At 51.2% G+C, this 17,133-nt stretch overlaps 1 protein-coding gene across 4 annotated transcripts in view; it reads right to left on the reverse strand.

Moving 5' to 3' along the window:
* BAIAP2 (BAR/IMD domain containing adaptor protein 2) overlaps positions 1-17,133 on the reverse strand; it is a 764,302-nt gene that overhangs the window by 355,521 nt on the left and 391,648 nt on the right. For all 4 annotated transcript variants that reach the window (XM_069655178.1, XM_069655179.1, XM_069655176.1 and 1 more), the window contains 3 exons: positions 9,699-9,760; positions 8,936-9,007; positions 8,571-8,708 (listed from right to left, as the gene is read on the reverse strand). In XM_069655178.1, the coding sequence (XP_069511279.1) occupies positions 8,571-8,708; positions 8,936-9,007; positions 9,699-9,760 (272 nt within the window). The remainder of the gene's footprint in view (positions 1-8,570; positions 8,709-8,935; positions 9,008-9,698; positions 9,761-17,133) is intronic.

Raw genomic sequence — 17,133 nt, forward strand, 5'->3', positions numbered from 1 at the left:
TGGACGGTCTTCGCTGTGTGCTCGACAGCGAGCTTGCTTGTCCTTGCTCGGATGAGCCAATCGTCCAGGTAGGGGTAAACCTGGTATCCAGGTTCTGGGGTTGTTGCAAGGAATGGTGTGAGATGGAACAAGTTACTTAACTGTAACTGGTTTCCAGCATGGGTCTGGCATGGATTCACATGCTCCTATTCCCCATCAGGCTGTGAATCCTCGGTAAAGAAAAATCAGTTTCACTTCTGAACTGTCTTTCTACCAACCAATCACTGATTTCTGGGTCATACTGCCCCCCAGCCAATGGCTGCCCTCTTCCTAAGCCCCTCCCCAGGCAGCCATCCTCAGTTTTGGTAGCACGTAAAGTGGCAGAGCCGCAGAGGGGTAGGAGGGAGGGTTCGCATGTGAATCCATGCCAGACCCATGCTGGAGAACAACAGTTACAGGTAAGTAACTTGTTCCTTCTCCAGCATGGGGTCTGGCATGGATTCACATGCTCATGAATATAAGAATACATAGCAGTACACACATGCACAACCACGGGAGGTGGCAAGGCTCAACATTAAGCATTACATAAACTCAACATTAAGCAACTCTTACCTCCTCACCAGGCCCACCTTCAGGCGAAAAGGTTGCGTAGCACTGCTTGGCCGACCCTGGACTCCTCCCTGGAATCCCAGTCGACACAGTAGAATCTCGTGAAGATGTGCGTCGACCTCCACTAGCAGCCCTGCAGATGTCCAGCAGGGATATACCAGACAAGAATGCTGCGGTAGCAGCGATCGCTCTTTGTCGAATGGGCTCTCGGACGGCCAGGCAATGGTCGGTTTGCCAACCGGTGACAGTGCATGATGCAGCCGGAGAGCCATTTGGAAATGGAAGCCTTCGAGAGGGCCTTCCCTTGTGTAATGACCCAGACAAGGGGGATTGCAAACCCCAGGAATATAGAAGGGAGACTTGCGGGCTGGGAAAAGAACCAACCGCGACCTTCAGGAATGGCGAGTGGTGGGGCCATGCATCCCAGAAACCAAATCCCGACATACCCAGAACCGAGGAACTTCCTGAATTCTTAAAGGACTGGGGGGCCCATAATACCCATGAGTGGGACATCACGGGACAATATAAAGAAACCAGAGCAGCCGACGCCATTTTCAGCCCGCAGAGATGCGGCGGCTGAAACGTCCCCTCGTAGACGAAATCCCTGAGTTCGAGGACAGAGAGGCAGAGCGCCGCGTCCGACAGGGAGAGACTTGTCTCACAAAAGCGGCATTGACGGCCAAGGGGAGAGGAGAAGGAAACCGTAGCTGCGACTTCCCATATGAGAGATGGATGTTGGAAGGAAGAACTCCAGTTATTACGTGGAGACGCCATCCGTGTGTGTTGCTGCAACCGCGGGCAGGATGCCAACCGCGTGTTATGCGGAAACATCGGGCAGGAGGAAGGTGACCCGCTGCAACATAGTTAAGAGCACGTAGGGAGATGTCTCTGGCAGGGAATACATAACCAGACCATTGTTCCCCACAAAATACCAAGTGATTCAACAGCAGACACTTACCTGGGCGGCAGAAAGGCATTCTGGGGAACAGATGCAGGAACGAACATGGCGAGGGGCTCACAAGGAAAAGGGGGCGGGGACTATATTGGTTCTTATGCTCTAAAACAGGAAGTAGAACTTGATTGGCCAATTGTTACTCAACTATATAAAGAGCAAGCAGGTTTGAAGAAGGGTGTTCATTGTTGTTCTCCTTGCAGAGCTGATCAAACGTGGATTCCGGAGCTACAGGAAGCACCTGGGCATATGAGGATGAGGAGGAAGAAGCCTGCCAGAGGTCCTTACACCGTGCCCCACAAGAGAACAGAGGAAAAACCATTGCTCAACAAAAAGAACACCTGGAAGACTTCTTTAAAAAGAACTTTGTGTGATATTGCCAATCAGCATTTTGTTAAGTCTGAATAAAGACCAGCATTTTTTGTTTCCTTCAACCCGCCTGTTTTGCCTCATTGTCACACCTTGGTTCACATGTCCAAAGTTCACAAACAGTTGTGATGTCTTCCGAAAACTTAGTGCGGGCCACGTAGAACTTCAGCGCTCTAGCTACATCCAGCGAGTGCAAAGTCCTCTCGACCGGCGACGAAGGCGACTGGAAGAAAACTGGTAACACCAAGGGCTCGTTGAGATGGAAGTCCGACAGCACCTTGGGCATGAAGGAGGGTTGTGTCTTCAGCACCACCCTCGTCTCGTGAAAAGTTAAGTATGGAGGCTTGCAGGATAGGACCTGGCTCTCTCCCACTCGTCGTGCAGAGGTGATGGCCACAAGAAATGCAATTTTCCACGACAGGAACTTCAACGGTGCTGAATGCAGAGGCTCGAAAGGCGCCCCCATGAGCCTGGTCAGCACCACGTTGAGCTCTCACGCCAGGGCCGGAGCCTTCACTGGCGGGAATGAATGGAACAGTCCCTTCATAAACTCCTTCACCAAGCGATGAGACCACAGAGATGATCGTCCCGTAGTTCTGGTGTAGCGGGAGATCGTCGCCAGATGTATTTTGATGGAGGCATGAGCCAGCCCCAACGTGGCCAGCGACAGCAGGTACGGCAGCACTTGAGGGGCCGTAATTCACAGAGCATTAATATTCTGTGCACGGCACCAGACAGAGAACCTCTTCCATTTGTGTCCATAGCACTTGAGAGTTGAGGATGCCCTGGCCTTTGCAAGCACCTCCTTGCAGTCCGCCGGGATATCGTACCCTCCAAACTCTAGTGCCGCAGGAGCCGGGCCTGCAAGTTCAGCTACCTCAGGTCGCTATGGAGGATGGCGCCTCCTTCTCTGGAGAAAAGATCTGCGTCCGTCGATAGTTTGACTGGGGTGGAGGGGTGCTGACAAGTCCAGAAGGTCCAGGAACCGGATCTGTCTCAGCCACGCTGGTGCGACGAAGATCATCCTGCACTGGGACTTCTTGAGTTGCTTGACGAGACGCAGTAGCAACGGCAACGGAGGGAACGCATACAGGAACAGGACATCCCAGGGGAACGAGAAAGCATCGCTCATGCTCCTCGGCTGGGTAAAAACTTGCTGGCGAACCTCTGGCACTTGGAGTTTGCCGCCGTCATGAACAGGTCGATCTAGGGTTTGCCCCATCGTCGGAAAAGCCAATCCACTTGGTTCTGACGCAGTTCCCACTCGTGGCAGGAGCACAGCTCCCTGCTCAGCGAGTCAGCAATGGTGTTCTTTATCCCTGCTAGGTGGAAGGGCACCAGAAACATCCCCTGGGCAACTGCCCAATGCCACAGATCCTGGGCCTCCTTGGATAGGGCCGGGCACCTGGTTCCTCCCTGCTTCCAGATGTAGAACATCGTGGTGGTGTCGTCGGTGAAGATCCTTACCACCTTGCCCTTCAGGGACGGGAGGAACGACCTGAGAGCCCAGAACACTGCTCGGAGATCCAGGATGTTGATGTGGAGTGACCTCTCCTCCGGGAGCCAAAGGCCTCTCGCTTGAAGATCTCCGTGTGCGCTCCCCAACCCTCCAGGGAGGCATCCATCGTCACCGTCTCCTGGTGTGCTGGGGTCTGAAAGTCTGTGCCCGCCGCGAGGTGCGCGCAGGTGCCCCACCACCGAATCGCTTGGCCGAAAATCTCATTGAGTGGGATCTTGTCTTCGAAGCTGCCCACCGCTTGCATCCAACGGGCGTCGAGGAACTCCTGCAGGGTACGCATCCGCAGCCTGCATCGGCGCACCAGGTAGATGCAAGAGGACATCATGCCGAGGAGTGACTTGATGGACCTCACCCTGGCCACGTCTGTGGCCAGTAGCTGCTGCACCTTTCCCAGGATGGCCTTCTTCCTTTCCTCCGATGGGGAAGCCAATTGTGCCACTGTATCGAGCTTGGCTGCCAGAAACAGTGCGACCTGCGACGGAGAATCCCAGGTCTGTGAGCAGTTGGACAGTCTTCGCTGTGTGCTCGACAGCGAGCTTGCTTGTCCTTGCTCGGATGAGCCAATCGTCCAGGTAGGGGTAAACGTGGATCCCTAGCAGGCGCAGCCGAGCCGCCACTGGCGCTAGGCACGTGGTAAATACCCTGGGCGCTGACTTCAATCCGAATGGCAGGGCCTTGAATTGGTAGTGCCGTCCTTGTAATACGAATCTGAGAAACCTTCGGTGTCCTTTTAGAATGGGGATGTGGAAGTACGCATCCTCCAAGTCCAGCGACGACAGGAAGTCACCTGCCTCCAGCTGTCCCAGCACGTGCTGGAGGGTAACCATCTGGAACTTCTGGGCCGTGATGCATTTGTTTAACCGACGCAGGTCCAGGATGGGGCGCCAACCGCCGGTCTTCTCTCTGACTAGGAAGTATCTTGAGTATACTCCGGAGCCCTGGAGCCTCTTTGGGACAGGCTCGATGGCCCCTTTCTTGAGCATCGCCCTTACTTCCAACAGCAGTTGTGGGATGCAATTTTCCTTCCTGGGCACGGGAGGAATTCGGGGGCACTTCTTCAGAAATTCGAGAATGTCCATGGGCCAGGGCATCCAGCACCCAGCGGTCAGTGGAGATGGACTCCCACACGCTGACGAACTTCGCCAGCCGACCTCCCACCAGGGTGCTCAGGTGGGGGCTCGACGCTCCGGCCGGTTCAGTCCTGCTTGGAGGTCGGCCTTGCCGCCCTGGCCTCCTTGGCGACGGGGTCCTCCTGACTTGCCGCGCCCTGAGTAGGCCTCTTGTGATGAGGAACGGGCTGCCTGGCGGTACGTCGAGGAGGTACTGCTGAATCCTTTGGAGGAACCTTGCTTGCCTCCGGAGTTCCGAAAGGGCGGCCATCGTTGCTGCAAAACTCCCAAGGCCCGAGCCGTCTCCGTGTCGGTCTGGATGGCCTGAAGTGACTCATCTACTGTTTTTCCGAACAGGTTGCTCCCGTCGAAGGGCCTGTCCAGAACTCTGGTCTGCACGTCTTGGTGGAAATCTGTGGCCTTGAGCCATCGCCGCCGAAGGCAAACACAGTTGCCAAACTAGTGGAACCCAGTGTCCGCGATGTCCGTGGCCACCGTTATGGCGTGGTCTGACGCCACCTGACCTTCCTGTAGGATCCCCGGGGCCTCCAACCCTCCTGTTTTCTGGTAGGAAGTCCAGCAGGGGGAGCGATCTTGTACCACAACTCCCCGTCATAGCGGGCCACAATCGCTAGAGCGTTGGCTGCCTTAATTGTCGTCGCCGTGAACGAGATGACTTGTCGTCCCATAGCGTCCAGTTTCTTTCCCTCGCCGTCAGGTGGAGAGGTTGAAGTTGAAGTCGAAGCCGCCGCCCCCGCCGCCTTCTTGGCCGCCGCCGAGACGACCAAATCTGGGGTTGGCTGCGCCGTGAGGCACAAAGGGGTGGAATCGGGGACCCAGTACTTCTTCTCGTACCGAGCCCTCTTGGCAGGCGTGGTGGACGGGTTCTTCAGGAGAGCAAGTCCCTGTCCCAGATGTCGTCAAGCAATGGCACAGCGAGGACAGTCTTCCTCTTGGCCTTGCGCCGTTGATAGAGGAAGCCTTCCTTCTTCTGTTCCTCGGAGCAGAGCTGGAAGAGCTCGGATGCCCTGGAAATCATGGCGTGGAAGGAGCCAATTTCGTCGGTCGGGCAGGCCCGAGGGGGTGGTGATGGAAGGCCCATCCCGTCACCACCGTCATCCGTCCCCGTATCTGTTCCCGTGTCATCCATAGGATCAGGTGAAGGAGATGAAGGCTGTGCGGGGCGTGAGGGCTGGAAAGGCGGGGGCGTGAACTCTCCTCCGCTTGTTTGGAGGGCTTCCCGACGGGCCCGGCTCTGCTGGGTCATCTGTTGGGGGTAGAGGCAATCTCGTCCTTACCTTTGTGCATAAGGTTTGGATTGCCATCAAAATGGCCGCCGAGTTGTCCGGCAATGGCTGCAACGGGTGCGATGGTTGCTCCTCCTCCTCGGGAACCTCGTCAGAGCCACCGTCGCTTTCTTCGTCTGCCTCCTCGGGGTTCCTCCCGTGGGACTGGACCTCCTCAAACCTTGTTGAGGCCTTGCACAACTTCCACCAGCTCCTCCTCAGAGGCTGTATCCGTGTCCGTGATGGCCACTGCCCCCCCCCTCTTTTTCCACCGGGGTCTTCACAGGGGTCTTATCAATGGGCTGAAAAGAGGATTCCCTCTGCGGTGGCAGGGAAACTCTGGGCCCTGCGGTCGTCTCCACTGGGGTAGCCTCCACAGGCTTCGCCAGGGCCGTCACGACGCCCTCAATAGAGGCCATAGCCGGGTTAATCAGGGCCTTCACAACTTTTGGCATGCTCGAGGCCTTCAGACCTTGGGGAGGGACACCGCATTGCTCCCCCTCGGCTGTTTCCGTCGGGATCGACTGGGGCTTCTCCAGAAGCTTACCCGGGATCTCAGACTTCCTCTTCCCCGAGCCAGAGCGTTGACTCGTGATTGATGGCGTCGGTGAAAGTGCGCCCAGCCTGGCAGCCGAGGAGCCCGACCGTTCGGTGCTCCCGGTGCCCGCGGACTCGCGGTGCTTAGCCTTCTGTTGGGCCCCCATCGCCGTAGCGCCAGGACTTCGAAGACCGCTCGGACCTCTTCTCACCTACAGCTGGGCTCTTTCCTTCCAGCCAGTTGGTGAGGCGGATCCGTCGATCCCTCATGGTTGTCTCCATGTTCTTGCAAAACACATTCCTTCAACCTGAGTTTTGTCTTTGTGAAGGCAGTAGAGGCATCTAGAATGCTCGTCCTCCTTGAACACATTATGCAATCCGCATCCAGGGCAGTTCTTGAACAGCCTGGATCCGGGCGTCGAGCTTCCCTTGTCCTGGGCCATGTCCACGGGGTAGGCCTCAAGGTCTTCTGGACTCCAAGAAGCGTACTCGATGGAAACTTTGCCCTCGAGGGGCATAGAAATTCCAAAATGGTTCCCCGTTGATCGGAAGTAGAAACGGTGGAGCTTGAGGCTTGATTGACCGAAAAAAATTTTATTAAACTCTTTGAAAAATCGCAAAACGCAGTAAAAGCTCGAGAGCTATAGCACGGGGACTCCCAACATTTGAACGTGCAGTAAAAATCTGAGGATGGCTGCCAGGGGAGGGGCTTAGGGAGAGGGCAGTCATTGGCTGGGGGCAGTATGCCCCAGAGGCCAGTGATTGGTTACTACTAAGAAAGACAGATCAGAAACGAAACTGATACTGATTTTTTCTTTACCAAGGATTCCCAGCCTGACGATGGGGAATATTCATGAGCATGTGAATCCATGCCAGACCCCATGCTGGAGAAGACAATTATTACAGTGGATGAACTTCTGATGCAATGAATTGTAACCTATGAGGGCCAAGACTTTAAAGTCACAGGAGCTAAAGCATGGTAGAGAAATTCCTGTTCAGACATACCAACCTGGACAGGCTTATGCGATTCAAGAGCAAACCTCAGGAAAAAGTGTGCCCTAAGATTGTATTGTTCTCAACAATAGACAACAGTAATGCAAACCCCCAGGTCCTTACCACCATAAATTACATAAGTGATATTTGGGAAAAGCAGATGCTGCCTGAGCTAGAGCTCTAGAATCTGAAGTGCCTGCATGCGGTTAAGTGCGTGCAGTTGGCAGGGATTTGTTAGAGCAAGCCTTTGGTGGCCAGATCTTGCAGGTGCATCCCTGTAAGCCTTTCATAGGGCAAACACCAGAAGCCCCTACCAACCCAGGGCCATAAAGTCAAGCGGTGAAATCAATTACCGCCATTCAACCCATGTAGTCGTCCAGAAGGAGGTGGTCGTGCGATATGGGTAAAGGAAATTAGAATTGCTGCAAATCATGGTACGGACTTTTATCAACCCATGCAGATTTTTTGCTTTACCAACTTTACTCAATTCCTATACTGCTCTGTAGCAAAGCATTCAATTTGGAACAGCCCATGCAGAACTCGTGGGATTTCCAACAGTCGATTCCTCAGAGAAGGTGCAACGTTAACTACAAGACTAGCAATGCATGGGAAGGCTTGGCTTTCCCTACAAATATAAGTGGTGGCAATAGCCTAGGAACCAACAGCATATGCCATTTCCAGATGGGTGCTGCCTGCGAAAGGCCAACAGAGCAGAGACAAACGGTTGCATACTGCTACAGGCCGGGGTATCTGATCAAAGGTCCAACTGATGGTTGATTTCCAAACTCTCCAGTCATGGTCAACACACAGCACCCACAAGCTTTTATTTGTCACGTCACGGACATCTGTTTCCAACCCACCCACCTCAGTCTTGCATACCTCATACAATGTAAGGTAATTTAAAAAATGCTGTTCAGGTCTGTTCGTTTAATGAACCCCCATTTTGACTTGCATATAGTACCCATACTGAAGGATAAAATTCAATAAAAACAGGCTACATTCACTTCTCCAGTCATTATCTAGCCAGTTGGCAAATACTTCACCACCAAAACCAGTTTTCCCATTGATGATCAGACAGCACAAACAGCACCAGTTTTATGTCCACATAACGGAACAAACATCCTTGGTTCATCTGTAAATACACTTGGTAAAGCAGGGGCGATGAGACTATAGATTACAAAGAAAATGAGCGTGTCAGTGGTCCACCATAGCCATACCTGCATCTCCTTGTCAGAATACTTCTGAGGGTTCTTGCTGCCTTGGCACTTTTTCCTCAGTTTTTTAAGCTCAGCCTGACATTTCTCCAGAGCTTCGCCTTTGTTTTTCTGCTCTGCCTGATATTTCTTCAGTGCAGCCTACACAGAGACACAAATGATTTTGACAATGTAACAAGGCATCTCACACTAAATAGGAAGCCATTGTTGAGGCCTTCAGGTCTGTACCGGCTTCTCTGAGCAATGTCGGCATGCCATAGCTTTCTAACGACAGCCCTCTTTACTGAAGTGCCTGAGCTACGGTAGGGGTTTGGGTGTGCAGATTAACAGTCTGCTAATGCTGGTAGAAAAGGCACATAAAAACTTACATTGAGATACCTGGCATCAAGTTCCACCTTCTGCTCGAGCTGCGTGAGGAGTTCGTTATGGAACGATTTCAACTGTAAAGCAAAAACAAAAATTCAAGTAATTTAAAATATCGCAGCCAAAAGGCTTCATGTAGAAAAAAAGTGAACAGGTGCCGAGACCATGATGGCAGACAAGGCATCCAGCTGAGGAAGAGGAAGGTCACCAGCTATCAAACCGGCTGTTTCGTATGAAGATGAGCTAGCCACAGAATTCCGACAGAGTCCTGCAGACTGGCCGCAGAGATCCAGATGGCATTGTATCGAGCTAGAGGCACACGCTGCCAGGTCATCTGCCATGAAGGAAAATACGACTTGGGGGACCTCACCATCACACAACAGAAATGCTTAATCTGATTGCTACTTTAAATAACGGAGTGCAAGGGGATTGGGGGTTGCTCATTGTGGGAACCTAGTACAGGACGTTAGGTTCACAATAGCTTGGATCGGGGTCCAATAGAAGCACAACATCGCAGGTTACTACAGTGCTCATAATACAATATACATACGCGATCAATCTTCACATGTTCGTTACATGGCAAAAATTGTAAGCCAACCGTTTCCACCCAAGCACAAAATGTAACATAAAGAAGCCAGCCAAATGCAATGACCTGTACAGAGATAAACCAGAATGCAGTGCAGCAGGGCTGTCAGGAAAAGCCACAGAACTGCCACCAATCCAATACCCCTCCCCCCACCAATCACCCACAAGCAGCAACAAACTCACCATTTCTTCCAGCTGGTTTTCTATCTGGCGGTGAACTTCAGCCATCTGGAAAAGAACATCCCCTAGAGATGAAAAAATGGTTAGAGGTGAGCTACAGGCCTAGCAAGAGCAGAGCAGTGACACGTGTGACCTTGAGATAGGGAAACAAACAGGAGATGCCAAGAATTCAGGAAAACATTTGCTTCCTCACTTTAGTCAAAAAAATACAGATTAGATTTAGAAGCCTGCAGAGGCGGAGCTGCAAGAGTGGCTACCTACATGCTACTTCAAGGCTGGAGAAGAGAACAAAACAGATGCAATAAAAATCTAAATTTCACTTGTCAAATACTTCAAGACAGGTACACAGCTTGCAGTGGTGAGTGTCTAGTGTTGGAAACCAGAAAAGATGGAGTAGGCCAAGACCCAGAATCAAATGCCATTGTCTTTTGGAATGCCTGGTATTAAGCATGCACTGGGCCGGAAGAAAAGTCACTGGTAGCCATAAGCAGGTATTTGTGAATACATGCACAAGGAACTCGATTTAGATGGATCCATTTCTTATTTGGGTTTCAGGAAGCACATTCAAAATTCATGTTCATACACTTTACCCTTGGTTGGCATATCCCTAGTGAGTGAAGTGGGCATTAACATGGCTTTGAGACTGCTCCTAGCTATACGGGTTAAGAATGCAAGACCAGAAGTACACTAATTGACGGGTCAATGCAGATATATGTACGGATTTCTTTACTAGTCTGCTGAGGGTGGCTGACAGGACAGGGGGGGAAGGAGGCAGTCTTACAATGGTAACATGTAACATGAGGAAAACAAACAATTACTGTGGTTATTGGCCAAACCTTTGCAGCCAATTCTTCTAGAGACCACTCCACCTAGAAGGTACAACACTTCCTGGAAGAGAGTTCAAAATCTGCACCCACCACTAGCCATAAGCTAGTGGTAGTGGTCTCTTGGCAAATAAGAAATTGTGTGCTGTGTGTTTGTGTAAAATTGAGTTGGCAATTGACTATGGCTGGCTAGAAGCATGCAACCTGAAAGGTTTACCTCTGCCCTGGAAACATGCCATCTTGTTAATAAAGCACATGCCAGTTAAAAAGGAGCAAAATAGTAACAATTAACAAAGTTACTCACCATAGTGACTCTCTTACTCCTAGTCCATAGCCCCATTTCCTCCATACTTTTGGGACATTCCGTCCAGTGGGACGGGACCGGAGCACTTTTGTAAAAAAGCATCAAATTGAAAAATCTGTCATCCTCTTTTTACGCGGGTTCCCGCATGCGGCCGTAACCTTGCCCTCCTTAGCTCCGCCCATCACCCTTCAGTCCTTTTCTATCGCCAGATCTGAGACCTTTAAGCAACAATAGCAGATACTTATTAGAGGGGATGGCAGGCGGGCGTATGGAGGAAAGACGACTATGGACTACGAGTAAGATAGTCACTACGGTGAGTAACTATTATACTCCTACGTCCCATCCCCTTTCCTCCATACTTTTGGGAGATTACCAAGCACTCCCCACAGGAAATACGGGTGGATGGAACCTCCTTACTGAAAAAGGATTTTAAAGGAATGGTTCGGCCAAAAAAAAAAAAAAATGTATTGGCCAAAAAGATGGGCAATAATAAAAAAAAAATCTGGCACTTTTTTTTTTTAAATCCCTATGTAAAATTTTGAGCAATTGAAGCTCAAAATTTACAAAAGCAAGCACATGGGGGCATCCATTTTGTGAAATGGATGCCCGTCTATGCTCGCTTTTGTGGCACTAATGAAGGAAAAGCCGCCACTTGCCCATCTTTTTTGCCAGCTGTAGTAAACAAAAGCAACACCCTAGATCTGCCGGTACTGGCAGATCTAGGATGTCTACTCGACATGTCAGGGGCTTCCCCAGAATTAGCCTCTAGTGGAGGATCCTCAGCAGAGCCGATACTGAAAGGTCTGTGGTACATGGCCGCCTTTTTCGCCCCCTCAACAGAACTGGTATCAACACAGCTGCATGCGTGCGGAAAGGTTAGGAATATACCTTACAGCCAGGACCATCGATGAGGGACTCCATTCTGTTGGTGACCAATTTAGCCCCAATCAGGGGAACCTCAGGTTTAACCCTGGTCTTCTAGCCACCTCGAGAGGGGCCTCGAGCCAAGACTCTGTACAGTTAGCTCCATATGGAGAACCCTCGGGGCAAGCCCTGGTATCCAAAGCCACAGCAGAACTGGGGTCAACCTTAGCCCCAAATGAGGAACCTTGAAAGAAGATCCGGTATTGGGAGACCGCTGTGGGGCCCCTCAGATGAGTTTCCGGTGCTTCTCGCTGAGCCGAGACCAAAAGGCGTACCCAAATCTGAAGTGTTCTGCTCACACGGAGAACTGCAGATATTTCATATGCGGGCTCCAGAAAACCGCAGATATTTCATATGCGGGCTCCAGAGAACCGCAGATATTTCATATGCAGGCTCCAAGTCAGAATGTGCATTTATACATCCTAAAAGACCGCCACACTGAGCCAATTGCCCTTCCAAGAAAGGACTTTATTTGGCAGGGCGTGAACAACTTGAATTTCTGGAAAGATCGAAGATAGTGCGGAGGCCCGCCTGGTTGAGCACTGAAATGACAGCAGTACTAGACCTCCCTTGCTTCTTGGCGGGGTGGGGGTTTTAGAGGTTCCACCGCTCTGAGGTATAGTAGTTTCTGTACCTCTGCTCTGAGGGAGGGCATCCCGATCTGTCGGAAGAGAGGTTTCAAGGGTGGGCTAGGAGGAAAGGGGAAGCGAAAACCCACCTAAACGATGGACAACCCCCACCTATCTTCGGTAATGGTTTGCCACGCCTCCAGATGAGACGATATTCGTCCTCCCACCGAAGTGTAGTGTGACCGACAAAAAATATCATTTGGTGATATTTCGGCAGGGAGATTACCTGTCCGTGTAGATGCGGCCGATGGCTGAGAGAAAAACCAACCACCTTGCCGCTGCCACTTAAGGCAGGGCCACCAACAGGAGTTTCAGATCGGCGTGCACTGCAACCCGAAAACCCCCTGATCCCGGAGAAGGTAGAGCCTGGGACCCTGACCTCTGTCTACAAGGGGCCTTAGCTGAAGCTGTCACCAGGAACAACAAACAAGTCTTTGTTGTCCACATAACGTGGAAAACTGCTCAGCCCCAAAAGGAACGCTCCCAGCACCAGTCGTCATGAAAGTTGGTGTAAGGGAGGTATCCAAAATGGCTGCCATGGTCCAAGGAGGTTGGGCCGCCATTTGGTCAATACCTGAAGAGAACTGCGTCACAGGAGAAAATTAGGCGACTGTCCCATCAGGGGAGTCAGGGGACTTAAACACTTAGCCTTCAAACAAGGATCCTCGGCCAAGCCGGTGCTGGCAGATCTAGGATGTTAAGTGGACATCCTAGGAACTGACCCAGAATTAGCCTCCAAAGGAGGAACCTCAGCAGAGCCGGTACTGGAAGGCCTGTTGCTGATCACCATTTTTGCCCCCTTAACAGAATCGGTACCACCACAACCCCCGAGCGTGGGACAGTTGCGAAATGTACCAGACGGACAGGACCCGGACCCGTAGAGGATCTCTCGACTCCATCGGTAGTGTATTAGAGGAACCTTGGGTTTTAACCCGGGACATATACCTCCCTCAAGCGTGGCCTCGAGCCATGGCTCGGTGTGACAAGCACCAGCAACGTGGACCTCAAGTACCCCAGTATCAGTGTGGAAAGCTACAGAAATGGAGGCCTCAGGGCAAACCCCATTTATCCAGAGCCACAGAAACTGAGCTGAACCTTAGCACTCAATGGTGAACCTCGGAACCATGTCCTGTTTTGGCAGGTTCTCGGAGGGACCTGGAGCTCCTATTAGGCACATGAGGCACCTCGGGGAATCCCTGATAACAGAGCTACACAAGACCCTCCCGGTCATGGAATGCTCTCCCCGAGCGGGGCTGCTCATCGCCGTCCTCATCCGCTTAAGGCTCATCCCAACGAGGCAGGAACAGAAGACTGGACCTCCACACCTACGGCCCCAGGTTTTAAAAAAAAACGAAATCGGAGTAGCCAGGGCATAGGTGGAACAGGAGCGAAAAGACGCTTAAAATACGTCCTCATAGGGTCAGTGTGCATGAGCATCTGAAATTTCTAAAAAAATAAAAAATAAAAAAAAATAAAAACACTCACTCAGCAGAGGGCTTAGGTGTCGAAGAGGAAGAAACCACTCGAAAGTAACCAAACCCCCGTCCCAGAACACAAGGAGGATGGTTGCCAGGAGGGTCCACCATCAGCCAGGTCCACATAGATCAGTGGAGCAAAAGCAGGAGGGAGCAAGACGGTATGAGGCAGCGTAGCCCACGCATGCCGGTCAAAGAAGGGCGGAACGGGTTACTATTGCCGAAAGGCATATTCACAGCACTAGACATTGCGAAAGTAGGTGTAAGGGAGGTATCCAAAATGGCCACCGTAGGCCACGCAGGTTGGGCTGCCATTTTGTCACCACCTGAAGAGAACTGCGTCACATGCATAGCTAAGGCAATTGCCTCATCAGTAGAGTCAGGGGACTTTAGTAACACTTTAGCCTTATAAGGATCCTTGGCAGAGCCGGTACTGGGTGGTCTCGGATGTTTAGTCAACATCTTAGAAGCAATCTCAAAATTAGCCTCCAACGGAGGAACCTCGGACAAGCCGGTACCAGAAGGAATGGGGTCCCCTCTTTGCCCCCTCGACAGAACTGGTACCACCATGACCCTGAGCGTGGGACGGTTGAGGACAATACCTCACTGACAAGACCCTCAGAAAAGGCCTCTCAGATCGTTCAATATAGACTTTAGCCTCCACAAGAGGAACTTCAGGTTTCAACCTGATTACAGCGGGGAAAGCTCCAGAAACGGAGACCTCAGGGTGAACTCTGGTATCCCAGCTCCCAGCCGAACTGGGCTTAACTTTAGCACTGTGATGGTGAACCTCAGAACAATGTTCGGTACTGGCAGGTCCGTCAGAACCCTTGAAGGAATCCCTGGTACACCCGTTAGGCCCTTGGGGCACCTCAGGGGCTTAAAGTCATGGTGCATAAGTCTCTGAAACTTCCCGAAAAAGGCAGTCTCGGACGAAGAAGCTGCCAGGAAGCGACAGTGTATGCGGTAGTGGCATCCAAGCAAGCCAGTCATAAGAAGGGAGGAATGGGTACACACTGACCCACAGAAACGGTTCACCCAAAAAGGTTCCTAGCACCCGCCGTCGATAATGTGGGTGTAAGGGAAGAATCCAAAATGGCTGCCATAGATCACGCAGGAAAGCCCGCCATTTTGTTAACATCTGAGGAGAACTGCGCCACATATGCGGATGAGGCAGGCATCTCCACAGACTGGTCAGGGGACTTGATCAAAACTTTAGCCTTGACACAACAATCCTCGGCAGAGCCGGTACTATGGGGCCTCGGATGTTTACTGGACATCCTGTCCCTTGAATTAGCCTCCAAGAGAGGAACCTTGGCAAAGCTGGTAACAGGAGAAATGGTCAGCAACCTCTCCTTGTGCCCCCTCAACAGAACCGGTAACACTGCGAGCACAGGAAAGTTGAGGAATCCACCTCACAGACAAGACCTTGACAGGTCTCTCAGTTCTGTCGGTACACACCTTAGCCTCGATCAGACTGGACTCCATTCCGAGGTTCCTCTTAACAGCTCCCCCGAGAGGGGCCTCGAACCATGGTTCGGTACAGAAAGCCTCAATGGAGTCCTCAGAGCACACCCCGGTGTCTGTATGCGAAGCTCCAGACAAGGAGACCTCGGAGCGAACTCCGGTACCAAACACCACAGCACGAATGGCTGGCTATTAGCACCTGAATGGTGTGCCTACGATAGTGATCTGGTGACTGCAAGCCCCTCGCGGGAACCCTTGGAGAAAACCCCCGGTACGCCCATTAGGCCTGCGAGGCACCTCAGGGGAAACCCTGGTAACAGAGCTCTTAAAGCCCCACCCCGGACCTGGAGGACCCCGGGAAGGAGTGCCATGGTCGGGTTGCCCCGGAAAAGTAAGGAACTTACCAGGCGTCTCTTCTTTCCGTCGAAGAGTTGAAAATGTGGTGGAGGAACGTGCTGGAAGACTTCCTCCCACTGACGAAGACGACGCAGAAGTGCCCAGACCGAAAAGGAGGCGCAGTAGAAACACGAGTCCCAACGGTAATCCGGTCACAGACACTCCAGAGAGAATGGAGATCCGCCCTAGCGAAACGACATTCACAAGACAAGATACAAATCCCAAACGATCTGGCATAGACAGAGGACTATGCAAACGCAGAACTGGAGCAGGAGGAGCAGGACAACAGGAAAAGAAAAAGGTATTCCCGGTGATGCAAGTGCGTCCAGCCCCGACCGTGCAGAGAAAATGACTGAAGGGCGATGCACGGGCAGAGGTAAGAAGGGCAGGGTTACGGCCGCATGCATTTTTCAATTTGATGCTTTTTACAAAAGTGCTCTGATCCCGTCCCACTGGACGGAATGTCCAAAGAGTAAGGAGGAAAGGGGACGGGACGTAGGAGTATACATTTGTGTTCCAATCATCCAGGTAAGACTGCATACATTCCCTTAGACAAGATTCAGAATCAAAAACCTCACCACTGTCCAGGATCTTTCACGTATAACACTCCATAGGAGGCACCGGACAGTAGGAAGAAAGTTTAAAAAATTGGGTGCAGAACTTCTCTTGTGAACAACCAGACAGACTTTTTCTCGGCCTAACCTTACATTCTAAGATGTGTAGCAGATACGTTTGCCCTTTATAAAGTAAGCACTTCACAACAGCTGTCAATGGTCCGAAATGAACGCCTCATCCACCCCTAAATTCTCTCTTGGAATTTCAAGGCACCAAAGCTTCACTCAACTACTGTACACATACATTTAAAGTAACCACGCATTAGTAAGATCAAATGAACGTTCCACCAGTTTTTGCTTAGGGTCTGTAACTCAGGATTTCAGTGACTGATGTGCTTTATTTTCTGAACCAGGCTAAAGCCATGGTTCCAAAGCTACATGACAGAGTAAGTATTTAAGCAATCTTGAGTGGTGCTTGTGAGGCCGACCTTTTTGCTCAAAGGCTACTCTCAGATCATAGAAGCCTGAACACTAAGTCAGCAAATCAGATTTTTAAAACTGGGATAGAAATAAGAATGGTTAAATATCAATCGCTAGCCAGACAATAATCCAGTCATTTTTTTTAAGTGCAATGACTGCTTTAAATTATAGGCATCGTCCTGTCAGTGATCGGCATGTGAAGCATATAAATTCACAGTACACTTACAGTAGACGTCCCACCACAGTGCAGACCTCCCATAATACGAGTCCCCTCCAAATTAATTAGCAATTAAGCTATGGATATTTAAATAACTGTTTTATGTGTAGGTGTGGTGTTGTAATACTTAGGCTCAAACTACCATAGTACAATACAAGGGAGGAGGGA

Source organism: Ambystoma mexicanum, chromosome 3q (genome assembly GCF_040938575.1).
Source record: "Ambystoma mexicanum isolate Mex_15411 chromosome 3q, UKY_AmexF1_1, whole genome shotgun sequence".
In the NCBI taxonomy this organism is placed as follows: Eukaryota; Metazoa; Chordata; class Amphibia; order Caudata; family Ambystomatidae; genus Ambystoma; species Ambystoma mexicanum.